Raw genomic sequence first — 23,959 nt, 5'->3', positions numbered from 1 at the left:
TAGTTTGAGGTGACAAATCATGAGTGTTTTATCACTAATTATACCACAGTGTGGTCAAAGCAACAGTCGGTGCATTAACAGACTGAAGAGTATTTATGTTATGCTTTAAAACACTTGTTTCCAACATTAAAAGCAGCCCAGTGTCGGTTAATGACATCTTGTCTCACAGGTTGCATGAGTTGCAAATATAGTATTCAAAAATTCGCATTATATGGTGGCAGAATTTAAGTGAATGAAGTAATTAAGTACTTTAAGTGCTTTAGGAAAAGGTACTTGAGTATTTCCATTTAAAGCTTCCTATAGTACATTGCAGAGACATTTTTTTACATTTTACTCCACTACACAAGTTAGTGGGAACCTTTCAAACAACTATTTTAAACAAAGTTTAGTTCATAAAATACTTCAACCTAGTACAACAGTAACATAATCTAGAAATTATATACTATTTTATACTGACACTGATAGTGTCCATTGTGCTGCAGCAATACTTTTCACTTTTTTACTTTTACTTTCCTTTAAGTAGGCTACATGTTTTGTATAATAATTTAGTATCATCAGAAAAATATAAAAATCTTTTTTTCTTAATTTGTAATAGGGTATTTTTTTTTAATATTATGTATCCTATTGGATCTGAACAGCCTGCTTCCACTGATAAAAAGAAAAGAATACAGACAAATCAGAAACAAATAAGCATAATTAAGCATATTTTTTTCTACATCCGGTCTTGATCGTCTTCAGACTATCTAGGGACCTTTTGTGACGCCCCGACCCCCAGATTGAGAACCACTGCTTTAAAACCAACTATCATGAGAAATAAGGAGCATTTAGGGCGCATATGGTGCGCATGCAACTTCTTATTCTGGTAGCACATCCACTGAACTAGCACAGATTTGAGGTTAGGGGGGTGGTAAAAGGTGGGCTGGCAGAGTTCACCGCAAAATTATATATAGACTTCATGCACCCTCACTACAAAACCCACTAACACACCCCAGGAGCTACAGTAGACGAGGATGAGATTCAAAAGAGCGAGGTGATTCCCATGCAGAACCACTTCAAACAGGAGGCCTATACGTAAGTCTTCTAAATTTAGTATCTGTGCTCGTGTCACCAAAAAAAATGCACCTCACTTTTCACTCTGGAAAAAAATGGTCATAAATAAGCTACTGTATATGTTTCACTTAACCGATTCACTAAAAGTCATAATTTAAAAAAAGTCCCTATTAGTGTTGTCATTTGCCGCCACCACATTGGATGTGACACATCCTCTGAACGAGTTTAATTTATCATACTAGTTTCCGTTTATCAGCCTGTCCTGGCACCTACATGGAGTTGGTATCAGTTGGCTGAACTCCGCTTCTCCATCCGGTCACCTCCAGATGGCTTCTGCTGGAATATTGCTGAGTCATGAGGAAGAGGAGGAGGTGGACACTGAGTCCATTTCGACTGAAAATGCTTTCGCATCTAACAGGTAACCTATAGGCAGATATCCCCCAATCCGCTTTCACTGCCCGCTGCGCTGCGCGGCGATGCCCAGAGGAGAGAGCAGGAGGAGGAGGAGGAGGAGCAGGGTCTCCAAACCTGCCCACCTATCTCCTCCCTCCGCCGCCGACAGCGGGACAGACACCTCTGCTGGCCTATCGCACCAGAGCCGGACCCCCTCCGTCCTCTCCCTCCCTTCCCCATGTGCCCTGCCCACCCCGGCGGTCTCCTCTCCAGCCCTGCCAGAGCCAATCCGCGACTGGGTGTAAGTAGGGCAAGCCGCTTCCTGGTTCTCAGAAAGGAGGAGCTGGGAGTCTGAGTGGGCCAGCGGAGGCAGCAGACTGGGGGTCAGAGCAGCCCAGTGAGCCGGCGGTCTGCAGATACAAGAGACAAGAGGACCGACAAGTTAAACGCCGACGCACGGTTTGGCGAAGAATTAAAAAAAAACCTCCCGAGAGTCGAGCGGAGGACCGTAGCAGCGGTGACCCCCCCCCACCCTCCCGGCGGAGAAGAAGACAAGAGCTGGGAGGATAAATAAAAAGAAATACAAGAAGTAGAAGAACTCGGCAGGGTGGGACGGAATAATCCAGGAAGTGTGGAGGCCGGTCAGGTGGGAGGCAGGACAGGTGACACACCGGCACTCAGGTAACTGCTTCACCTGGCTGCTCACGAAATGACAGAAAACTAGAAAAGAGCTGCAAGTTAAATGTGATTTTAGAGACATATCCGTTTGCCATGACAGTACCGGCTTGCCTCAGCCCCTTTCTCCCTCCTCCCTCCTTCCCGGTTCTGATCGGGGTCACGGGAGGACTATCCACGTCACGGGTATTCGGTAACTCCCGTCGACATGTATTCAGCGCGATTCGGCTTGGCTTTCAAACGCACAAAATGAAACATAGGCTGTGTGTGGGTTTGTGTGGAGTTTTTTTGTTTTTGTTTGAGCAGGTGCTGCAGCCGTGGTTCGATATGTGCGCCTGTGCGCAGCGGCCAGGTGAGCCAGAGAGAGAGCGGGGTCGGCGGGTCCATTTCTGGAGACTCGGCTGCTAATTATAGCCGAGAACACCGGCTGACATCCAAAACCTAACCTGCTCTCACGCACATCACCTGCCTCTGCGCTGCTCACGGGCACGCAGTACAGTGGCTCTGCTGGATTTAGGCTCTTGCACCTCTAAATGATCTCCCCTCAGTGGTCTGTTAATCATCATCATCCTCCCAATGGCGCACCCAGTGTTTTATTTTAATCCCGTCCCTATGTTACAATAGGATGTGCTCACAGGCTGTAATGTTAGGTTATGGCTTCAGCCTGCATCCTGGGTGGGGAGGGCTGTCATGCCAGTGGGCTTGTGTGCGCGTGTGTGTGTGTGTGTGTGCGCGCGCGTGTGTCATTGCAGAGGTAGATGTGTTGCTGACTCGCCCCTCTGACAGACCGGCCTAACAAGCTCAACTAGCTTGGGTTTGGTTTCCCTGTCCTGGGCACAGCTTGTTTGGTTAAATCTTTCGGTGTCTGTGCAGGCGGTTATGCCTCATGCCTTCTAGGCTCAAGTGTTGTCAAAGCTTTTTTATTTTTTGGCTCACCTCTCTGTCTCTGAGGGGCCAGAGAGGCAGGCTACACGCCTACAGTTGTTGGAAAGCTTGTGACTGAAGGGAGGAAAAGTTTGGAGAGGAGAAAGCCAGGGTACTTTGTATTTTCTTTCTGTCTGTGTACCAGTGACCACCATCATGTGACTGGTACTTCTAATGCTCACTCATCCAGCGAGGCTTCCCCACATATGGAAGAGCCATCACGGTTTTCAAATATATTCTTAATGCCCGCTCTGTTTACGCTAACTTTGTCTGCAACATAATTAGACATCTGTGCTTCATCCCTCGCTCCTGCTGTCCTGACGTGACCTCCATCCTGCGCTGCTGTCTACAGGCCTGCTTCTTGTAGCCGATATCTGTTTTCCTGGGACACGTCATCATCGTCATGTGTTCACGCTGAATCTGCAGACACACAAATATTTTTTTTTTTTCACTTTCCTGTATCTTTTGGATACTTCTCAGAGAACTGGGAAAATCTGAAAAAAATACTTGTCCACATGCCCTCACCTCAGTGCGGTATGTTGTTAATCATGTTCATCACAAAGAGGTGTCTGTGTGTGGGCTTTCCCAGCTTTACTTACTATTGGAGAACTTCTTTTCTGAAGAAGTCAAAGTAGGAAGCAGTTGGTTTCTATCATTTTTTTTTTTTTTGGTCTTTTACAAGAACTCCCCTACACATACACTCAAAATTTCATGTGATGCATCATATCATAGCTTGTGGGTATGCGTGTGTGTTCATCCATTTGTTCTGTAGCTAACTCGAATGTATTTAAAAAAAAAAAAAAAAACTAAAGGCAAACAAGTGTCTCAGTCAGTACTTTGTGGTTTCTTGATATCAGTTCATCACATTCCCCATTTTTGGGGTAAATAGTACTCAGATTAAATCAGATTAATTTTCTCTTCTGTTTCTTGCAGGTTTATGACTGCTGCTGACCCCTGAGCAAAATACCAAAGAGGAGCGGGGGAGAGAGAGAGAGAGAGAGAGAGAGAGAGAGAGAGAAAGCAGGCACCCATCTTCTCCTGTGTTTATGGACTGGAGGTAGGAATTTTACGCCATGTAATACATATCACACAAAAGTATTAGCATCAGTCACACTTTTCCTTGCGCTGTCTCTGTTTCTTCTTATTCGGCTGATGTATAAAGGGACAAAGATTATCTCAAAGGTTCTGTATGCTTCAGATGTAGTAGTTTGTACAATGTAGTTTGTCCAAACACATCTAAAGGGAAAGGTTTTAATCCCTTCCAAATGGTCCCGCTCAGAATTGGAGCAGAAAGCCCGCTATCACAGATTCATCGTACAAATGGAGATAATTGTGCTCAATTGTAGGACGCACGTTAGTGAAATAATGCATCGTGTTAAGTCACTGAAGTAAATGTGTAAAAAAATGAGAAAAGAGATGGACATAGAAGTCACCTACTGTGTCACTTCTGCAACCGTGATTATCTGGTAAATGCTGGACGCAGATCTGATGTATCATAAAAGTGATGTCAGGGGAAGGGATTTCAGATCTAAATGGGATGTTAATCGACTTGATTGTCTTTCATCCTCAAAAACAGTTGCTCACTATCATATAAATATGTAGCTTCATGGCATATTTTACTTTTCTGTTGGTTAGCGCCCCCTAAAGAAACACAAATTGGTCAGAAAGCTCAAGTTAAAAATGGGTGACTTTTCGCACATTAAACTATGGCCAAGACGTCAACATGGTGTCAAGTGACCTAATGTCACCTCATTAGTGTTATCTTGTAAAAATGTAACTATGTAGATGTGACGATATGCTACAGTTTTAGTATTTCAACACATGCCAGCATGCAGATGAGTTAAATAACAATGCACTCGCAAAATGTATTTCAGCATTGAAACCACCACAGACCTGTCTTTTTTCCATACAAATAAGACTTTCTATACACATTTTCACAGATAATACCATCACTTGCTAAATGCATGTTCCTGGTGTACCAGATGGAGATCATTTGAAATCCACCTACTTTCATTTATCAGGCTGACTAACACAAATACATTAGATGTACTTGGAGCTTGACTAATTTTCCTGATATCAGCCTTAAAAGTCTGCTCTATTGAACTGTCACATTTTTTTTTTGCTTCTCTGACACAGTTTACACCACAAACATGTCGTGGGGGTCAAGCCTCAGTAAACATTGGTCTTCGTCGGGTGGGAGAAGCTTCTTGAAAACCTGCCTGTGCTTGGAAAAAAATATGAGCTGAATAAAGTGGTCAAGCAGCTAAATATTTTATAGGCAACCTGGAAGTTAACTCCTCTGTGGTTGGTTAGCTACAGACACTCTATAACTCCAACTGGCTTTTAAAGATGGCTCAGGAATAATGCTAAAAATAAACTTGTGTGTGCAACAGGCTGATGATATTTATACATTTTTATTGGATAATAAACACAAAGATGCTTTTGTGGAGATTTAATTGACAGTCTCATAACAGTGAATTTACACAGCAGAGGAAACACTTCTCGAATACTAACAGCTCCTTCAGCTCCAGGCAACAAAATGCCGGCAAATTATAAACCTGCAATTAGAATGCACCAAGAAAATACATGTATTTGTAATATTACATTTATATTACAAAACAATAATGAATATTATTGTTTTTTTGACTAACCCAAAGCCCAATTTCCATTTCCCATTACAAATAGTTTATTTTTAGGCACATAAGAATAAATTTGTAAAAGAATAATTTATTGTGGTGTTTTTCACCCACAGACCTTATTTCAGACTTTTAATTCTGACTAAATTGTAATGACTGTTGTGAGCAAACACTTACCAAACAAACCATGTAATGAATAAATGTTTTGATATTTCTCCCTTTGGCATTTTGCCAACCCACTTAGACAACAAAAGTCTGACATAAACTCCTCTTAATATCTCAATCACTGACATCGATAGAGTGAGCAAGTTAGATTTACTTGACCCAACAAACCCAATTCAAATCTTTGTAATATGAAGAACATTTCCAACCACATTTCATGCACCATTTGTAGTTCTTTCAGCACACTCCAGCATGCAAATAACTTTGATAATGATGTATAATTGTAATTAACTAGATCTCAAAACGGCCTGTTTGGCAGTATGATTGCCTGGCTTGTGGTATTGCTCTGTAGCTACCTTGGAACAGTTCACTGCAGATGCAAGTGAACATGCGCTCAACTACATGGTAAAATGCTATTGACTTTCAGAGAAGTTGAAAGAGAGTCTTTTTGGAGCCAACCCCTAGTGGCCTTCTGTGGTGTTGCAGTTTATGGCATTTCCACATTGGCCTCATTTTTCAGACCCGGAAGCTATGTACACTTTTATATCCAGTTTATGGTACAGACAGAAATTCCTTGCATTATAGTATAGTGTAGCGCCTGTTAAAAAAAAAAAACCTGTTTGGCAGTATGATTGTCTGGCTTGTGGTGTTGCTGTGAAGCTTTCTGGAGCACAGTTCGCTGCGGACGCATTTTTATTTTATCAATAATTGGAAGAGATGGAGAGACTTCACCACCAGGATATGATGAGGATTGAAAAAGGACAATGGCCAGGTAAAAAAAAATTATTCACCTGTATATTTTTAGCTAGCAATAATACTTAACAACAGTTAATGTTTGTCTGATGTCATTTATTCTGAAAATATGATTGTATATTTAGAATAACCCGTGTTGGATTTGAACAAAGTACATGTACAGCTTATGTATATAGATCGCATAGAACAGCACAGATACAAATATATTATGATGTTATGTAGTATTGCTGTACTACATAACTACCCAACAGTATATAAAGTTGTTAAAATTAGTACAACCTTAAACATCTACAGCAGTAAAATGCAACATACACGTTAATGCACCAGTAATATTAACGTAAATACATCATATAATAGCAAACACTGACTGGGAGCCTTTTCCTGCACAGTATGTACTTTTACTCATCATATTTTGAGTAAATTTTTCTGATTATATTGCATACTTTTACTTGGGTACGGTTTTAAATGCAGGACTTTTTTTTTTTAAGTGGAATATTTTCCGTATGGTATTATTACTTTTTTTTACTTAAGTAAAGGATCTGAATACTTCCTACACCACTGAAAATACTCCTAATATCACTTTAATATCAAAATATGGCTTTGTCATGAAGCCTTATCTAAGTTCACACTAAATATCTGGTTATTTAACACTTCTTCCCGAAACCAGGCCAGACCTGTGTACTGCAGGATAAATAGAGACCACCCAAGATGGATTTAATGTGCTGCTCGCCCAGGTCCAGGAGCAGCACCAGGGACTCCCTGCTCATCATACAAACAAACACAAACTTATTTATAGAATATTTGAAGATTGTAAAAAGTGTTAAGGACTTGCATACATCCTGTTAATCATGTTCTTCGTTTTGTATTGATGTTTTTGTTGTCAAAAGTTGTAAACATTGCCGGAAATGAATAAACAATCCATTTAACACATTTTATTTCACTAATTTCACAACAAATCTTTAAAGTTGATACAAGATACCGTCAATGGACAATGGAAAAAAAAAAAAATAAAAGCGACTGGAGTCAAGCCGAGTCAAGATAGTGTACTGTTAGCGGTGAAGGAGCTTATGTCTTTTGTGACTTTTTTTTTTTTTAATTATTGAACTGCAGCTGCGCCTTAGATACAGATTTCAGTTTCCTGATGATGATTGTAACAACACGCGAAATAAGAATTCCTTTCCTGCTTTCCAGAAGAGTGAAAATGCCACGAAAAATTTTTACATTATGTAAATGATGCAGAAATATGTAGTGGTGAACTACTGTCTCTTTGAATGAGGTCTGAGCATGAAAACAGCAAATATGTTTTCCATACTGTACATATATCGATTTAAGTCGAGTTGAATTTGCTTGTGACTTCAGTGTGTGTGTGTGTGTGTGTGTGTGTGTGTTGGTGTGATAAAATCATGTGACTTTGCTGGAGTGTGACTGGTGACTACCATGTGTCCGTGAACTGGTGGGTGTAGAGGGAAGTAACATCAAGTGGTCTGTCAGACCAGGAACACACACATGCTTACAGACACACATACTGTATACATGCATGCACACAGTTCCAGGAAATGCTTTAATTAGGCCATGGGAGCCCATATAAATTCCCCCTTTTCAGACACGGGTCTTTCAGTTTCATACGAGCCGACCGAGTGGGAGGAAGGTAGAGAGAATGGGGGAGGAAGTATGGGAGTTGAAAGAAGTAAAGGTTTCTCTCCTTACCCCCCTAATATCTGAAGCTGTCTAAACCTTTTTCTTGTGTCCTCTTTGCTCCCATGGGTCATCGATGATTTTGCGAAAATCTCTTGATTCCCAACTTAAGTTTTAGTTGTTATACACGTCAGCACTCAGACTGGTGTGTCATCGTGATGGTTCATTCAGTTGCTTATTTTCTGGACATCCTTACAATTAACTCGCTGCTGTAACTGGACCAATCAGTTTTATGAGTAGAAGTTTCCTTTATTTAAAAATGCATGTAAACCATGACCTTTGACTTTGGGACAAACGCCGCGTTTTCACCATATATATCCGTTGTTTCTCCACATTGAAGCAGTTATAGGGTGACTACATGGTGTCCGTAATCCAGTCTGCTGCTACTACAGTTGAGTCTTGCCCCCACTCGATCTGTGTCAATAGAGGAAGTTATGTATCTGCCATTTCCTCTTTTCAGTCATGAGTTTCTGTAGCATTTGACAGCCCTCCCTTGCTCTCGACCACCAGCCTCACATCCCACGCCACCCCAGTGTTAACCAATCAGCAGGTGCCCATGACTCTTCTTCTTGTAAAGAGTAAAAAAAAAAAGGTCAGCGAAAAAAGCTACATGCTGAAGATGATTGTGATTCAGCTCTTCTAGTAACATTGCAATTGTTTCTGTACACATTGAGCAGGCGGTTATCATAAATAGGTACAGTGAGACAACACTTCAGGGAAAGTGAGAATAAACACCCAAACATGAGCAAGCGAAATGGAATCATTGCTGCTGAAACGGACCCCTTTCATGTGTGGTGTTCAAAGGGGAACTCCAGCAGCAAACTGAGGCTTTTATTCCAAGAGGCAACATATCATCCCTTTTGGAAAAATAACATTACTTTTGTCAATATTTAAAATAAAAAGAATTGTCTTAAAAGGATATAGAAATCATCGAATTTGTATATATTCAAATATATTATTTTCGACCACACAATTATTGGTCCAACATTCATCTAATATCCACCATTCAGGCTGTGAAAGAGAAAAACACAGTTAAAACGTCCAATTGGACAATAACTCAACAGTTAGTTCAACTTCCCGTCTGTTGTCATTTTTGCTTGTCTGGTTTCTGACTTTTCAGACACCAACGCCATGCACAATGACGCAGCCGTCAGCTCGGCTGTAAACCTCTGATACAGTATATTTAATGGACTGTAGTTAGAGTAAAAACAATCAGTCTCCTCCTCGTTCACTGCTGTTGAGCAGATTTGTCAGGAAGGTGACGCATCTTTTAGTCATGTCCTCTGATTGTCTTTTGCTTTCGACCAATCTGAAAATGTTTGGTTGTTGTTCTTTTTGCCTCATCTCTCTGAGCTGTTGATATGTCAAAAATGTTTTTCAATTTATCTCTACATCTGTTCTAGTGGTCGAGCATCTTTACTGAGTACAGGAAGAGGAAGCTGATCAGGATCAGTTCATTTTGCGAAATTTCTAGCTGTCTGTGTGTGTATGCGTTTGTATGTCTGTGTGTCTCCAGTGGTTTTGCAATATCTTCCTCTAAAGTGGGAGGTCATCTGTGTCAGACAGCAGCAGCTGTTGAGACCCTCCTGGTGATTTGGCAACTTTAATGTAATAGACACACACTTACACCCATGCACATTAACAATATGAAGTGTTACTTTTCCTAAACAAGTATTTGTATCAACAAGTGTGCCAACTAGAGTGAACTGGCTCTTTTTATTCTTGTGTTCCTCAGCCTTTTCTCTTGGTTGATTACATTTATATTCAGATTGAATCCTGTTTTTTGTACTGCATGAAAATATTCACAGGCAGCAGTTCACTTAAAAATATCACATAAATGCATCATACTGTAGACACTCTTCATTTCTTTTACCCTCATCCCAATCTTCAAAACCACCCCATGTACCTAACCCTTATTCTATACACTGACATGCATGCCCACAGTAAACACGTACATACAACACTGAGAAAAAAAACCACCTGACTAATCTCTTTACTAAAGCTATTTTCTGAGGCTAATTGATTTGAGAGTCTTTTATTTACTTCTACAATGATTTCTGCAGCCACAGTTTGTGTTGTTGTTGCGGTTACCTGCATTAACGTGGATTTAAGTGTTTTGTCCCAACAATAGATGGGTTTTGGTTTCCAAAAATAATCGTAGAGTTAAATCAATACCTCTCCAACACAGTCTGACAAATATTAGATATTGTTGGGAGAAAAACATAAATATATATGCAGGCTTAAAAAACACAAAATTATAAAAAATGTGTCAAATTCATTGATAAGTTTGAATTTATAATGTTTTGACCATTTTCATTCGATTAAGTAATTTCAAGGGACAGTATAGTTAAATATCTAATTGTCTTATTTTTGGTGTCTTTTAGACAAAAAGGTTAACGTTCCTCTTTGGCCTTTTTTTTTTTTTTTTTTTTAGTTTAATAGATTCAATACATTTGAGAAACAGAAATTAAAACATTTATTTCTAAAATACAAAATATTTAGAATTATTAGTGGTTTATATTATCATAGATTTTGAAGCAGTCTGAAACTGGCCTCTTTGGAAAGAATTACTGAAAACGCTTGTGTTTTTATGAACTGTCCAACTGTATCTAATGTAAGAAACCCCCGTTGACTTACAGCAAGTGCTGATAAACTACAATATTTTTGATTATACTCTATCACTCTTTCATTGATTGCTTTTTAATGTTCACATGCCGTGCCGTCGTACGTTGTCGTTCTCTCAGTGGAAACATTCAAATCAATCAACTGAGTACATATAAAAACATCATTAAAACCACATGTGAAGAAAAAACAAGTTTCTCTCCTGCTTTTGCATATTAATTGACGCAGAGTTTGGTGTGTAATTCACCCACACACCTTGATGCTCGGATATTCACACACACTCACAAACACAGCTGTGGAGTGCCGGGGGTAGAAACTGCTGACCAGATAAGGAGCTGAAAGAGGGGGAGAGTAAAGTGTGAAACCTCTCCGTCAGCATGCCTTCTCTTTTACATCTGTGCATGTTCTCCATCTTTGGGTGAAACTCCCTTTTGGTGATGCTAATGATAGAGGTGGCTGCAACCACATCTCTCCCTCAGACATCTGTACACACACGCACCCACACACACACACAGAGACACACACCTGCAAGGACTCTTGCTACTTCCTGTGGCTGCGCGCATGTGTTCTCCTCTTGCTCGAGCTCTCTGTTTATCTCCTAGTCGTCATGTCACGGCTCCTCTCCCCTCTCTTTTTCTGTCTCCCCCTACCTCTCCCCTTGTAACTCAACTCTCTCTACTCTTGTTTCATGTCTCCTCGCTAACACAGATTGTTCGAGGCTGGGACTAGATTTTCCTGTCTTAACCTCCACTCTTCTTTATCTCATAGAGTATCTCTACACCCACTCCGCATTCACTCACTAACTCATTCTCGTGTGTTTCTCCTCCCCCAGACCTGCCTTATTCTTGTGTGATTTCTAAGAACATGCATGTTTTTAGAAAACATACCTCCCTCATGTTCCTTTTACTTTTGTTGTCTCTTCTCAAATCACAGACCATTTTCCTCTTTCCAACCTCAGATTGATTTCCTTTCCTGCCTATGCTCTCTCCTTCCTTCACTGTGACAAACCAAGCAGAAATCTCAGACTTTACACTGATCTCAGGAAATATATTTAGATTTTTTTTTTTCATTATTTTGTAAATAATTTTGGAACTATTAATCATCAGCTTCAGTGTTCACACAAATTGTTTTCAGAATTAAACAGCTGTAAAAAAAAAAAAAAAAAGAATAGCTTTATATTTTAAAAGAAAAAATAAACTATTTAAACCCTACTGGATTATTTGAATTTGTCTCCCACTTTGGCTTTTTGAAAAAAGAAACTCTAACTGAGAAAATTGACAGGATACATACAGACTATATTCCATTCAAAATACAAATCAACATTTGTTTCTGAAAGGACAATTTGAGACAAACACAATTGTATAACGCATTATAAACACTAAAATGCAAATATGACGTGACAATATATGTTAAAACCTCTTCAATGATTAATGCCACTAGCTATTGTGAGAACCAGGACCACAAAAGCACATTATGATGATAAAAAGTTGGAAAAAATGAACAACAAAACAATTAGATTAGTTATAATGTCTAAGAATTAAAAAAATAAATGATTACTTGGTCGAGGTTTGGGCTCCACAAAGACCAGTGTTATAAATCTATATAACTAATACAGTGTATCAGTACTAGTTGGGATGGAGGAGCATAAAACCTTTTATCAAAGTCAGAATTTCAACAATATTTTAGTTGCAGTTGTTTAACTCATTTAGTTTAAATTAAAATTTTACAAATTTCTTCAAAAAAATTTGTTAGCAAATATTCTCTCAAAAGTCGACTATTTGTCCCCCAAAATATTGACATGAATTTTTGAAGGTGTTTATAAGAGATTTTAGATTTTGCCAGTGCATATATCAGCTGTGAAAAGTTGTATTTACTCTGACTTTAGGTCAGAATTTGGTGGATATAAGGGACCGAACGCACAGTATATGTACACCCAAATGTCTTGCCCCGTGTGCTCATAAGCTGATAATCCTCCAGCAGATTCACATTGGTGTTCAGGTCTGGCATGCAAACTGGCTGCTGTTGTAGCTCACAGCAGAGTGCTGTGGTGTGGGAGGGCGAGGGGATAAGGGCGTCCGCTCTGCCAGCCAAATGAATAATGTAATGTGTTCTTGGAACTAAGACCACAATGTGCGCATGCGTCACACTTTACACACACACACACACACACACACACACACACACACACACACACACACACACACACACACACACACACACACACACACACACACACACACACACACACACACACACACACACACCATAATGCCCCAGTTACAGTAAGTACAGAGGAGGGCCTGGTTGCAAGGGTTTTCTTAAGTAAAAGAAAGAACAAACTTCTGGCGACTGCTATCAACTCAATGGACTTCTCTTTTTTTTTCAAATTCCTCTTCGGTCCAGTCCTTGCAGGGTGCAATCGTTCCAATTAAGATGTCTCAAGTCTTTGAAAAATTCAAATGGAAATTCAAATTCGCCCTGGTTGCATGGTTGCATCTGTTTTTATATCTCCTGGTGGGATGCAAATGTTCAGTCCGGAGGGAACTGTTGGGACACAGAGCAGGTTGAGTTTGTGCTTTATCAGCCAGCAGAAAGGAGCTGTGTTATTAAAAGACATGCTTGTGTCAGTTTAGTTTGTAGCCGGTATTTTTTTGTGTGGTTTTGGAAACAATCGTTGCATAAAATGTGAAGGTTTTGCTCTCAGTTAGTCCTGTGAGAGCTTTACCGAGCTGAAAGCAGCAGCTTTAGTTTGGCAGGCGTACATTTGTACTCTCATCTCATCCCCCCGTTTCCTCCTCCCCTACTCTTCCTCAGAGAAGGTGTCCCAGCACCTCTCTCCACTCACTACCCCAAATAAGTGAGGTGTAAAGAGGGTGTAATCTTTGTCTTTCCTAACCCTTAAAATCTGTCTGTCACACAGAGAAGAAAAGTGGTGTGAGGAAGACGAGTGTGTGGAGGAGAAACGGTATGACCTTGAATCTTACTTTCCATGTGTTTGGCTGCCTTGTTGTTTTTTAGGTGCTGTGCTGGTTTAGCATCTTGATTTTTTTGTGTTGTGGTTATGAATAATTTCTTATAAGTACAGGTTTTTATCTGAACGAAAACACTTGTACGTGTGTGTGTGTGTGTGTGTGTGTGTGTGTGTGTGTGTGTGTGTGTGTGTGTGTGTGTGTGTGTCTAGAGTGTTTCATTTGTCTGCAGTTTAGTGTAATAATTATATTTCATAATGTATTCCAGCTGCTCCACTGTGTTTATGTATCCCCAAAGAGGCATTACACATACAAACATAACATTTTAGATATAAAAAATGCGTTGCTTAAGTTTGTTAACTCTGCTTTTAAAGTTTCACTTTTTTTACAAGTGACATTTAATTTGTAACTTTGTCTAAAAACTATCCATAAACTCGTCCTTCAGTTATTCAAGTAGTGTGAGAATTGAGAAAGCCGTCACAACTCATGCAACCAACTGTATGTGTTCACATCAACCAACACACACGTACACGTGTACACACACACACACACACACACACACACACACACACACACACACACACACACACACACACACACACACACACACACACACACACACACACACACACACACACACACACACATGTATACACACGTGTACACACACACACACATGAACAGGCACTTTGGAAAACATCTGACATCAGAATTCATAAAAGCATTTCTCCTTCTCCCTCTCAGCCACAGTTTTCTGTGAATAGTATAAAGTCATATTTTCCCCCTTAGTGCTGGAGCCTGATCTAATTGAGGTGGACTGGGAAAACTTACAGCCTTTAACGGAAAATAAGGGCCATAAAAATAATACTAACAGTTCTAGTTCCAGTGAGCACACACTCTCTTGGTGTGTGCAGTAGGATTTCATGATATAGACGACGGACTCTTTATGCTGCTTTTATACAGAATTCTTTGTGTGCAGATTTGGTTGGTGCTGGAGCTGTCTTTTTCCTGGCCGTCACACAAACTCGTCTCTTTTTCTACTAGGAGTAGCATTGAGTCGTGGTAGTGGGCAGTAATGGTGGATTTAAGTTTCCATTTCCTCTTCAGTAAAAAAAAAACAAATGCACGTTTTGTTTGATTTTTGCTTTATTTTAACGTTTGGTCACATGACCCGGTAGCAGCTGCGGGTTTACGACAATCGGCCTGGCCGATAGATTAATTATTTGAAATTTTCCTGTTATCATTTTTTAGTTTTTTGAAAGAAACAAATATAAAAATACAAATCTTTGTTGTCAAAGAAGAGGAAGAGTGTGCGCATAATGAAAGCAAGGGATGAGGAAACCGTAGAGTTGCAGAGGAGGTAAATTCCTCCGTCGTCGACAAAAGAGTGGGAGGTAAGAAGACAAAACAAAGAAAGAGATGAGATACAATTGTTGGAAGGATCTTAACGTCTGTCGCATTAAATGCAAAGACATAGAAATATATGTACAAAATTCAAGAGGTAAATTACTGTTCAGTAAAAAAAAGATGTGTGGTTGTAGTTTTGGCAAGAATATCAATGACTTTAAATGACGCACCTCAAAACATACAGATATCAGTTATTTGACGTTAGATTACTGAGGTGTAATTAACATGAATAAACTTGCAATGACAGTAATTAAGATTTATAATAATAGCTAAACACTTACTGGTGACTTAGCATGATTATTTTGTGTGCGGGACAAAGTGTGCTTGTGGTATCTGCTTGTGGGCTGTTTTAACATTTGTTACAATGTGTTGCAAGATTCAGCAGCTCAGCAGACACGTCCTTGGTAGGACACAAAAAACAGACAAAGTGACAAGGGAGGAGAAGCGGGGGGAGTGGGGGGGTCATGAATGTACAGGGTGTGCTTGTGCATGTCATGATGTGTCAGTATTAAGTGACTCACAGACAGAAAATTGATGGGAATCATTACATCTTCTTTGCAATCTTATTATTTTCCGAATACGTCTTTGTTCTAAGGAATATGCCTAAAATAACAAGCTCGAACCACCAACCACCCATCATGCTTTTTTTTTCTCTCTCTCGCTCTCTCTCCCCTGTGCCGGAAATTTAGTGCACGTTGTTGTATGCTCCTCCTAAAACCCCTTTGTGTTTCGCTGATCTGCGACTTCACTTCATTAAAAATCTGGGTTTTGCGTTTTAGAATCTTTTTGCTTGTTGAGAGGCCTTTTAGGAAATTATATCCTGTATTGTTTATTTATGCACATAATAATTATTAGTAACAATCTGGTTTTAATGTGATCATGTTTACTCACTGATTAACAATGATGGTGATCCTTAAATATGACATTGAGGTCTGATATCATATCTGCTTAGAGGGAGACAAACTGTATGTATGTAAGGTCAAGTCATGCAATTTACAGTTTGGCCTACAGGAATTTAGATGGAGAGTCTCCCCTGATTTATTTTACACTCGTGATACTTGGGCTGCGGCCAATGATTATTTAAATGATCAAGTAATCTACAGATTATTTTCTCAGTTGACCATTTGTCAATAAAATCTAAAAAAGGAAAAGAAAAATGCTTGTCAGAATTTTTGTAAAGCACAAGATCTTGAAATTTTTATTTTTGTCCAACGCATGATCTAAAACCAAAACATATTCAATTTGCAGTGATATAAGACAGAGAAAAGCAACAAATCTTGATAATAATCTAGAAATATTTGGCATTTCAAATTATTTATCAAAACAGTTGCAATAGTATCGTGTGAATTTAAAAAAAAATGATGTAGCCAGAAGCAAAATATACAATTGCCCCGTAACTTTGTCACTTTCCTGTATCAGCAATTGACACATGGTGTCTGTGTTGCCTTAAATTGAAGCGATAACCTTTATGAAAATGCTTTTTGCTTGAAAAATAACTGTAATTATTGTTACAGAGGTTATTTTATGTAAGTACTGGGTGATGTTTAGCATGCTGTGGTTTCAAAGGAAGAGCTCTCTGCACCAGTTTATCTCAGTGGTACGATGTGACATAGGTTGACTCTCATATTGCACCTACCTGAATGTTTGTTCCTGGGTCTAATATGACTCATAATGCCAATATGATTTTGGTTCTTACATGGTTGCTCAACTTTGGCAATCTTTGAGTTGACTAGAATTCATATTGCAGTTATTTCTGATGTGTTTTGGTTGCATGTGCTGGTTTTCTTCCTGCTCAACCATTTGAGCCCGACGTGTGTGGTATGAAGGCTGAAGGTTTTTTGTTCAGCAGCACCCACCGTCCAACCGCAACCTCAGCTCCACTACAACGCGTCTACCTGTTGGCCTCCTTCTGAACAAGGAGAGGACGAGGAGGAGATCATGTTTATCGGAAAGTGTTCGGAAAATGGGCCGTTGGGTTTTGGAGAGAGGGGGCGCGTAGGCGACTCGGGGGGGGGGGGGAGGGGTATCTCTGAGTCTTCGTCAGTCACATTGCACCCTTTTTTTGATACAACAGGAAGGAGAGTGAGTGACAGAATGTGCAAAAGAGGTAGACATCCCCAAGGATGAACGCTTAGCGCCGTGACTTCTGACAAAGAGATCAGTCCTTTAAGTTACACATCTAAGGGAAGAAGGAAATAGGAAAAAAAAAGAAGAGTGGTTTTGAAAGAGAGCGAGAAGAAAAGTGAGGGAGAAGACTTGTAAAGAGCAAAAAGATGGATGCCATGAGACTACCGCTGCCTCGTCTTCAGCTGACGGTGCCCATGCCCATGAAGACGGGGAAGGTAGGATAGAAATTTCAGACTTCTGAGTGCTTCAGCTCATCCTCAGAGGAGAAAGGGAAGGTTTTCATGTTGCTTTGAAGGACAGGAAAGGGCCAAAAAGTTTGCGTTGCATAAAAGTATTGGCCCGTTCTTAAGTTGTATTTATTTAACTGACTGTACTTTCACAATTTTTTTCTCGTTGTTGTATGGGTGGAGTGCGTTTGTATTTGTTTTAAATAGACTGTCGTTATGATCGTCACATAACAGGTTAAATCTAACAATGGTGGGTGGGGGGAGCCAAAGAGTTGCACGCATGTGTGTATGCGTGCATGTGTCTTATATATATATTTCTGTGTGTGTGTGTGTGTGTGTGTGCGCTGTATCGTGTGGTTGTGCATGTGTGTTTAATAGGGTGTGTTTTGGAGCAGGTTAGTCAAGTGGATGTACTGTTCAGCACCCTCTGGGCACTGTGTGAACGCTGTTATTGGATGGCCAGGGGGCTGCCAGTTGCTATGGGAGGGAGATGAAGAGCAGGGAGGGGGAATCTGGAGGGTGAGTTGTTTGTGGAAAATCTGGTCTGCTCAGGTGTGCGAGAGATATTGTCGACCATGGGTGTAGTGTGGACAGGGTGAGGTGCGAGCTTAGGGATCCAAAGAAGGGAGCTGTTGGGTCTTATTACCATCAGGCCTCGTTACATCTCACGGAGAGAAACAGAGTTAGTGTCCTTACTTGACTTTCATTCGGAGATCTTACCTACAACCTACTGCTCATACAACTTACTGTCAAAAAAATGGATTGTAAGGATCTTTATGTGATTTAAAAAAGAAAGAGTCGTAATAAGTGACACTAGTTAACCTATAGCACTTCTAAACATTTGTTTGTGACGCAGGTTCACTTCAGTCCTTGTAAAGGTTGTAATTCTCTTGCTGTTTTTTCCTTCCTCATTCTTTCACTGGTACTCCCCCTTTCACCTACTCTGGCCTGTCACTTCCTCACTCTTCTCGTCTTCTTCCATCAGTCAGTCCGTCTCTTTCCTCTCCTGGTATTTTAATCAATCAGCTAATGCTATAAAGGTTTCCCTCACGAATTAACCTTCTGCCCTTTGGTTACAACACCTACAGCTCTTTGCATAACGCTGTATCCTTTCCATGTCATCATTGGCAATAATTTGGTTCCATATCTCCCCTACACGCTAATTATTTCTATTCTTTCTTGCTTTTATATTTGGCCTTTGCCATCGGCTCTGTCATCTCCATTGCGTTCTTCCTCTGATGCCCCAACCCCCATCTCACTGGGCAATATCGCTGCCTCCTGATTAAGTAATCTGTGGAGGAAGTACATGTGTGTGTGTGTGTGTGTGGGGGGGGGGGGTGTGTGTAAGGATCATGGGGGAGAGTTGTTGCTAAGCCCTGTTTAAATTGTGCCTCACGTGAAAGAGAGCTCCTTGTGTCAGTCAAGCTAATGAAGATTTACTTTTGGGCCATTTAAGTATTGCTCTAAGTAGATTTTGACTCGGTTAAGGTAAAATTCTGTAATCTGCTCTGCCCCTTCACATACCGGATCTTCCCTTTCTTCCATGTAGGTGGCAATGTCTCCAGGAGAGGACGGTCTGATTGGGATCCCCTTCCCGGAGCACAGCAACGAGCTCTTGTACCACCTCAATGACCAGAGGAGGACGGGGCTCCTGTGTGACCTCACCCTGACCTCCCGCGGGGCACGTTACCCGACGCACCGCTCCGTCATGGCTGCCGTCAGTCTCTACTTCCGCCGGTTGTTTGGAGGAGAGGAGGGCGGCAGCGAGGGCGGAGGGAGTTTCAGCGTTTGCCAGCTGGACTGCGTGGCACCCGACGCCTTGGACGCCCTGCTGGAGTTCGCCTACACTGCCACCCTAACCATCCACAGCTCCGGGATGAGAGATGTGCTGCGAGGGGCTCAGCTTCTGGGCATCCAGTGCGTGGCTGACGCCTGCAGAGACATCCTGGGGGAGACGGCTGAGGCCGAGGGGGAGACGGCAGAGGAGCAGAGAGCCCAACACACAGCTACTCAGAGAATGATGGAGGTAGAGAGTGGCATAATAAAGGGGAACAGAAGAAAAACGGACAGAAAGAAGGTGAAGAAAATTGGGTCACATCACATCAACTCTTCACCTTTGAACCGACTGCCTGCTTCTCCCGTATCGCACCTTTCACCTGCATCCGACAGCCTTCGCTCCCTGCCCTCTACCCAGCCTCCCAGCCCCGAGCAAGAGGAGCTTCGCCTCAAACCAGGGCAGAACGGTGATCCGAGGGCGATCAAAGAGCCGGGGAGAGGGGCCACACTAAATGGAGGCCTCCTTCACTGGCTGCAGGAGCGCCCCCGTATCGCCCACCAGCCTCCCGTCCGGCCCTCAAACGACAAGCTGTCAGAGGATGACGAGATGGAGGGTTTTGGCGATGATGGTATGCTCACGGGAAGCACTTCCATACCTACCTCTGTAGCTGATCGAGCGGCGGCTGCCTCAGTTGGGGGAGGGGGGAGGAAGAGGAAGTCTCAGACCCCCCAGCAGTGTCCCGTCTGTCAGAAGATCATCCATGGAGCAGGAAAACTGCCCCGACACATGAGGACACACACCGGAGAGAAACCCTTTCAGTGCTCTGCCTGCGGAGTTCGCTTCACCCGGTACAGAAACTTCTTCCTAAAAATATGCACAAAAATTGAAATGTTTGAGTAGCTTTCTCACATTGTTTCTGTCACCATTTTCTCCTTCTGCTTCATCATCCTTCATCTTCTTGTCTTTTTTCATTAGCAATGATAAGTTGAAGATCCACATGAGGAAACACACAGGCGAGCGCCCCTACCCCTGCCCCCACTGCACCGCTCGGTTTCTCCATTCATATGACCTCAAAAACCACCTGTCCCTCCACAGCGGGGCGCGGCCCTTCGAGTGCCCGCTCTGCCACAAGGCCTTCGCCCGAGAGGACCACCTCCAGCGTCACCGCAAGGGCCACAGCTGCCTAGAGCTGCGCACACGCCGGCCTAGACGTGGGCCTGAGCTGGTGGAGGACGGGAGAGGGGATGGAGGCAGGAGGGAGCAGTCCAACCCGCTGGAGGCTCTGTCTTTACAGGCCCACCCCTCCGCCTTCCTCCCCCGCACGGTCCAGGAAAGTGGAAGTGGCTCCAGTGCTGGCCCTCCGCTGATGTTTGCAGGTGATGCAGAGAGGGAGCGGTCTCTCACCCTGCAGGCTCTGGCCCAACTCGGGTCTCATAGGCTGGCCAGCTACCCCGAGCTTTTCTTGCGAGGGCTGGAAATGCGAGGAGGCCGAGAGGCGGAGGGAGAAGATCCAGGAAGAACCCACTCGCCGGCAGCGCAGCGCAACCGATGGGCCGATGAAGTGGAAGAGGAAATTGGAGAAGAGGAAGCGGAAGAAGAGGAATAGTGAACAGAGTGTCCGTGTGTGTGTGTGTGTGTGTGTGTGTGTGTGTGTGTGCGTGCGTGCGTGCGTGCGTATGCGTGTGTGTATTTGTGGTTATGCATCCACAGTAAAAAAAAAATTCACTCAGGTGGTTGGACTAATGACCTGCTGCTCACATATAGAGAGCGCTTAAAAAAAACAACAACAAAATATTAAATGAAAAAAATGGAAAACGGGTTTTCTGAGATATTTTAAATGTTTGTCCTCTGGTTGTTGGCATTTGATTTTGTCTTTTAATTTTGATTTCATGTTTGCAGTTTAATTTCAAGTATTTTAGGTTTGAGCTCTTTCTTATGACTTGATTTTTTTTTTTTTTTTTTTTTTTTTTGTTAGTGTGTGTTTAGTGTGTGATTACCGGGATGCTTTTCACTATGCAAACTAAAGATCCAGGGCTGCGGCATAGAGGGAGATTTGAAGATGTATATTTTAGTTACAAATATGTTGATTCAGGTGCAATTCAGAATTCATATCACCTAGATCACAGGAATGAGTTTGTGTGCCCACTGCACTCTGGTGGTTGTCAGTAGACCTGCAGTCTAATTAATCAAACTTGTCCTGTGCATTGTAAGCAATAATCCCATCTCTTTTTGTTAGTGGTAGAATTTTGGCTTTGATTTGGTGCTTAAACCAAAGATTTTAGTTTTTCCTTTGATCTTAAGGAGAGGAGAGAGGTGAATTGTAGCCAATGTTGGTTTTGAAGAGACTATTCTTCCCAACTGTTTTGATCGCCATGAATGAGAATCTGCTTCCATAGTTGAGTGTTTCAGAGCTGTAAAGCTCTGTGTTAAATGCCTGACCAAAGGAGACAAAGTCTGGGTCAATGAGTTGATGGTCATTAATTTTGAAGACAATTATCTTTTTTTCCCGGGAGCTGATTTCAGTCTTCCAACGCACTCATTTGGGTTTTTTGTTTGAAAAAAATTTAATAAAAAAGGGGGTAAGGCGGGGGGACGAATGGGACGATGTGTCCCCTTTTCTGTATTTATTTATTTATTTTTTATTTATTATGGCTCTTCTGCTGAAACTCTTTTGTGAGACCAAATCCAGGGTTGGACACGAATCTCAATCAACTCGTAATCGAAGTCTTACAAGAAGCTGCATTGCGCTAAAGATGTTTGCTCAACGTCTCCATTTACCCGAAGGCCTTTTTACAGGCTGAGTGTCTTCTTTTGGCGATTCTTCCTCGAATGCATTCTTTGCACATTTAACCCCGTCAGGTTCTGTAATAACAGAGGCACATTCCATCCTTTGGGGTAGAGAGAAGGGAACAGAGCAAAGAAGTGAGGGGGTTTAAAACCTCTGATGTAACTGGAACACAAAATGACTTTCCAGCATGCTTTTCTGTTGTTAACACAACGTTTTTAGTACTGTATCACATATTAATGCATGGCAGTTCTTATAGATCGGCCACCGCTGTGTCTAAAGGGGTCATTATCTTTTAAGCTTATCCACCTTTGACCAAAAACTTCTTAGTTTCATCATGCTTTCCCCGGACCAGCACATCCAGCCCTGTTGCAGGGCGTGATGCAACCGTTGATTGCTTTAAATGGCAACAGTTGTATTTTATTTTCCAGCTCTCTTGAAATCTATGTAGTCAAAACCTGCTGTGTCGGTCGTGCTGGTCGGGCCTTGTATGCACTATCCGCTCCTTGTTGTGCAGTGAATCTTTTTTTTTCCAAAATTTTCAATTTATTTGCACTATGAGATTTGAGAGCTCTAAGCTTTTTTTTTTTTTTTTTTTTTGTCTGACCATTAATATCTAGCTAATTAACTCAATACCAATTAAAATTGTGATTGAAAGAGACAACACTTCTTTAAATTCCACATACATACTCTTCCTCCTGCATATTAGTAGAGTTATAGTCGAATATAATATATATTGGGATGAAGTTGCCTTAGTTTTTTTTTTTTTTTTGTGCTGCAACTATTCTCAGGAAATCTTGAGCAATGCACTAAGTGATTATACAAAATATAAAATGGAAAGAAACTGTTTGGTGCTGCAGGGTGATTGATGCTCTTCATGCAAGCGTAATGGCAGTAGTTTCAAAATATTCGATTTTATAGATTTTGTATTATATCATTTGATGTTTAAAAACAAATGAATTAAACCTAGAGGAAAATCCTAGCAAAGAAAGTGAACTACTGGCCTTACTGGAACCAGTCGTACTGGAATGGTATGACAGTTGGTTCTGTGCTTGAAGGGTGTTGGTGCTCCCCGTCAGAGTTTTGTGAATGAATGAGGTTCAACTGATGCCAGCTGTGAAATGTGTGTTTCTATGTGAGCTGTTTGTTTTCTTGGCTTCGGTGAAGGGACATGGGGTACGGTCTGAGTAGGGACCCCGCTATCAGGGATACATTTTTGTCTTTCAGTTTTTAGTGGACCTTCTCAGAGATATGAATCATTTTCCCATGATTTGTTTCAGTTAATGCAAAGAAAATAAAGATATCTAAGCTTGCCTTTTCTGTGTTACTGGTAATTTTTTGTTTTACTAGGACTCTTTTAAAGGTTTTAAGAACTACAGTCGGAATGATTTTTGAGCCTGATAAAAATCAATCTAGAGTTTAGAAGATCTTATTTTATATATCTGTAATATCAATAGCTTTTTTTTTTTCTTTTTTTTTTAATAAACAGTTGTAATAAGGAACTCTTCAATTAAAACAGTTGTGACCATTGGGGAATTTTACTGTTATGCTCTCTGATGGACAAACTATGTAATGGAAACACAGTTAGGCATTTCTTTGTTAGCCGATGACTGTCTGTGATAATTGTGAAATAATATCAGCCATCTGACTCAACGGTGAAGCTTCATTAGTAATCCTTTATAGTACAGCCAATGAGATGGTCTTTAATATAAAAGAGTTACATTACATGGCCTGAATTCCATTTAGGACTCTCAGGG

The 23,959-nt window shown here is 41.3% G+C and overlaps 1 protein-coding gene across 3 annotated transcripts; it reads left to right on the top strand.

Moving 5' to 3' along the window:
• The first annotated feature begins 1,624 nt into the window (after positions 1 to 1,624).
• On the top strand, positions 1,625 to 23,517 carry zbtb7b (zinc finger and BTB domain containing 7B). 3 transcript variants are annotated; one of them, XM_069695821.1, is made up of 5 exons: positions 1,625 to 2,124; positions 3,976 to 4,099; positions 13,831 to 13,875; positions 19,190 to 20,265; positions 20,393 to 23,517. In XM_069695821.1, exons 4-5 carry the CDS (start codon positions 19,196 to 19,198, stop codon positions 21,021 to 21,023), a joined length of 1,701 nt encoding a protein of 566 aa, XP_069551922.1. In that variant the 5' UTR covers positions 1,625 to 2,124; positions 3,976 to 4,099; positions 13,831 to 13,875; positions 19,190 to 19,195; the 3' UTR covers positions 21,024 to 23,517. The 3 variants fall into 3 exon arrangements, with proteins under 3 accessions (XP_069551922.1, XP_069551920.1, XP_069551919.1); XM_069695819.1 differs by lacking the exon at positions 13,831 to 13,875 and having other exon boundaries at positions 1,627 to 2,124; XM_069695818.1 differs by lacking the exons at positions 1,625 to 2,124; positions 3,976 to 4,099; positions 13,831 to 13,875 and adding an exon at positions 17,328 to 17,628.
• The last annotated feature ends 442 nt before the right edge of the window (positions 23,518 to 23,959 follow it).

The sequence above is a fragment of the Brachyistius frenatus genome, unplaced genomic scaffold, assembly GCF_029030835.1.
Source record: "Brachyistius frenatus isolate BFR_SWC_R1_liver_20210118 unplaced genomic scaffold, ASM2903083v1 Contig_20, whole genome shotgun sequence".
Classification (NCBI taxonomy): domain Eukaryota; kingdom Metazoa; phylum Chordata; class Actinopteri; family Embiotocidae; genus Brachyistius; species Brachyistius frenatus.
This window is presented reverse-complemented; position numbering and strand designations above follow the sequence as displayed.

Bases quoted from the DNA above. Each gene is read 5' to 3' on its own strand.
- zbtb7b (XM_069695818.1), top strand. From the start codon at position 17,560: ATGGATGCCATGAGACTACCGCTGCCTCGTCTTCAGCTGACGGTGCCC. The intron at 17,629-19,189 runs GTAGGATAGAAA...TCTTCCATGTAG, and splicing joins TGCCCATGAAGACGGGGAAG to GTGGCAATGTCTCCAGGAGA. The intron at 20,266-20,392 runs GTACAGAAACTT...TTTTTTCATTAG, and splicing joins TGCGGAGTTCGCTTCACCCG to CAATGATAAGTTGAAGATCC.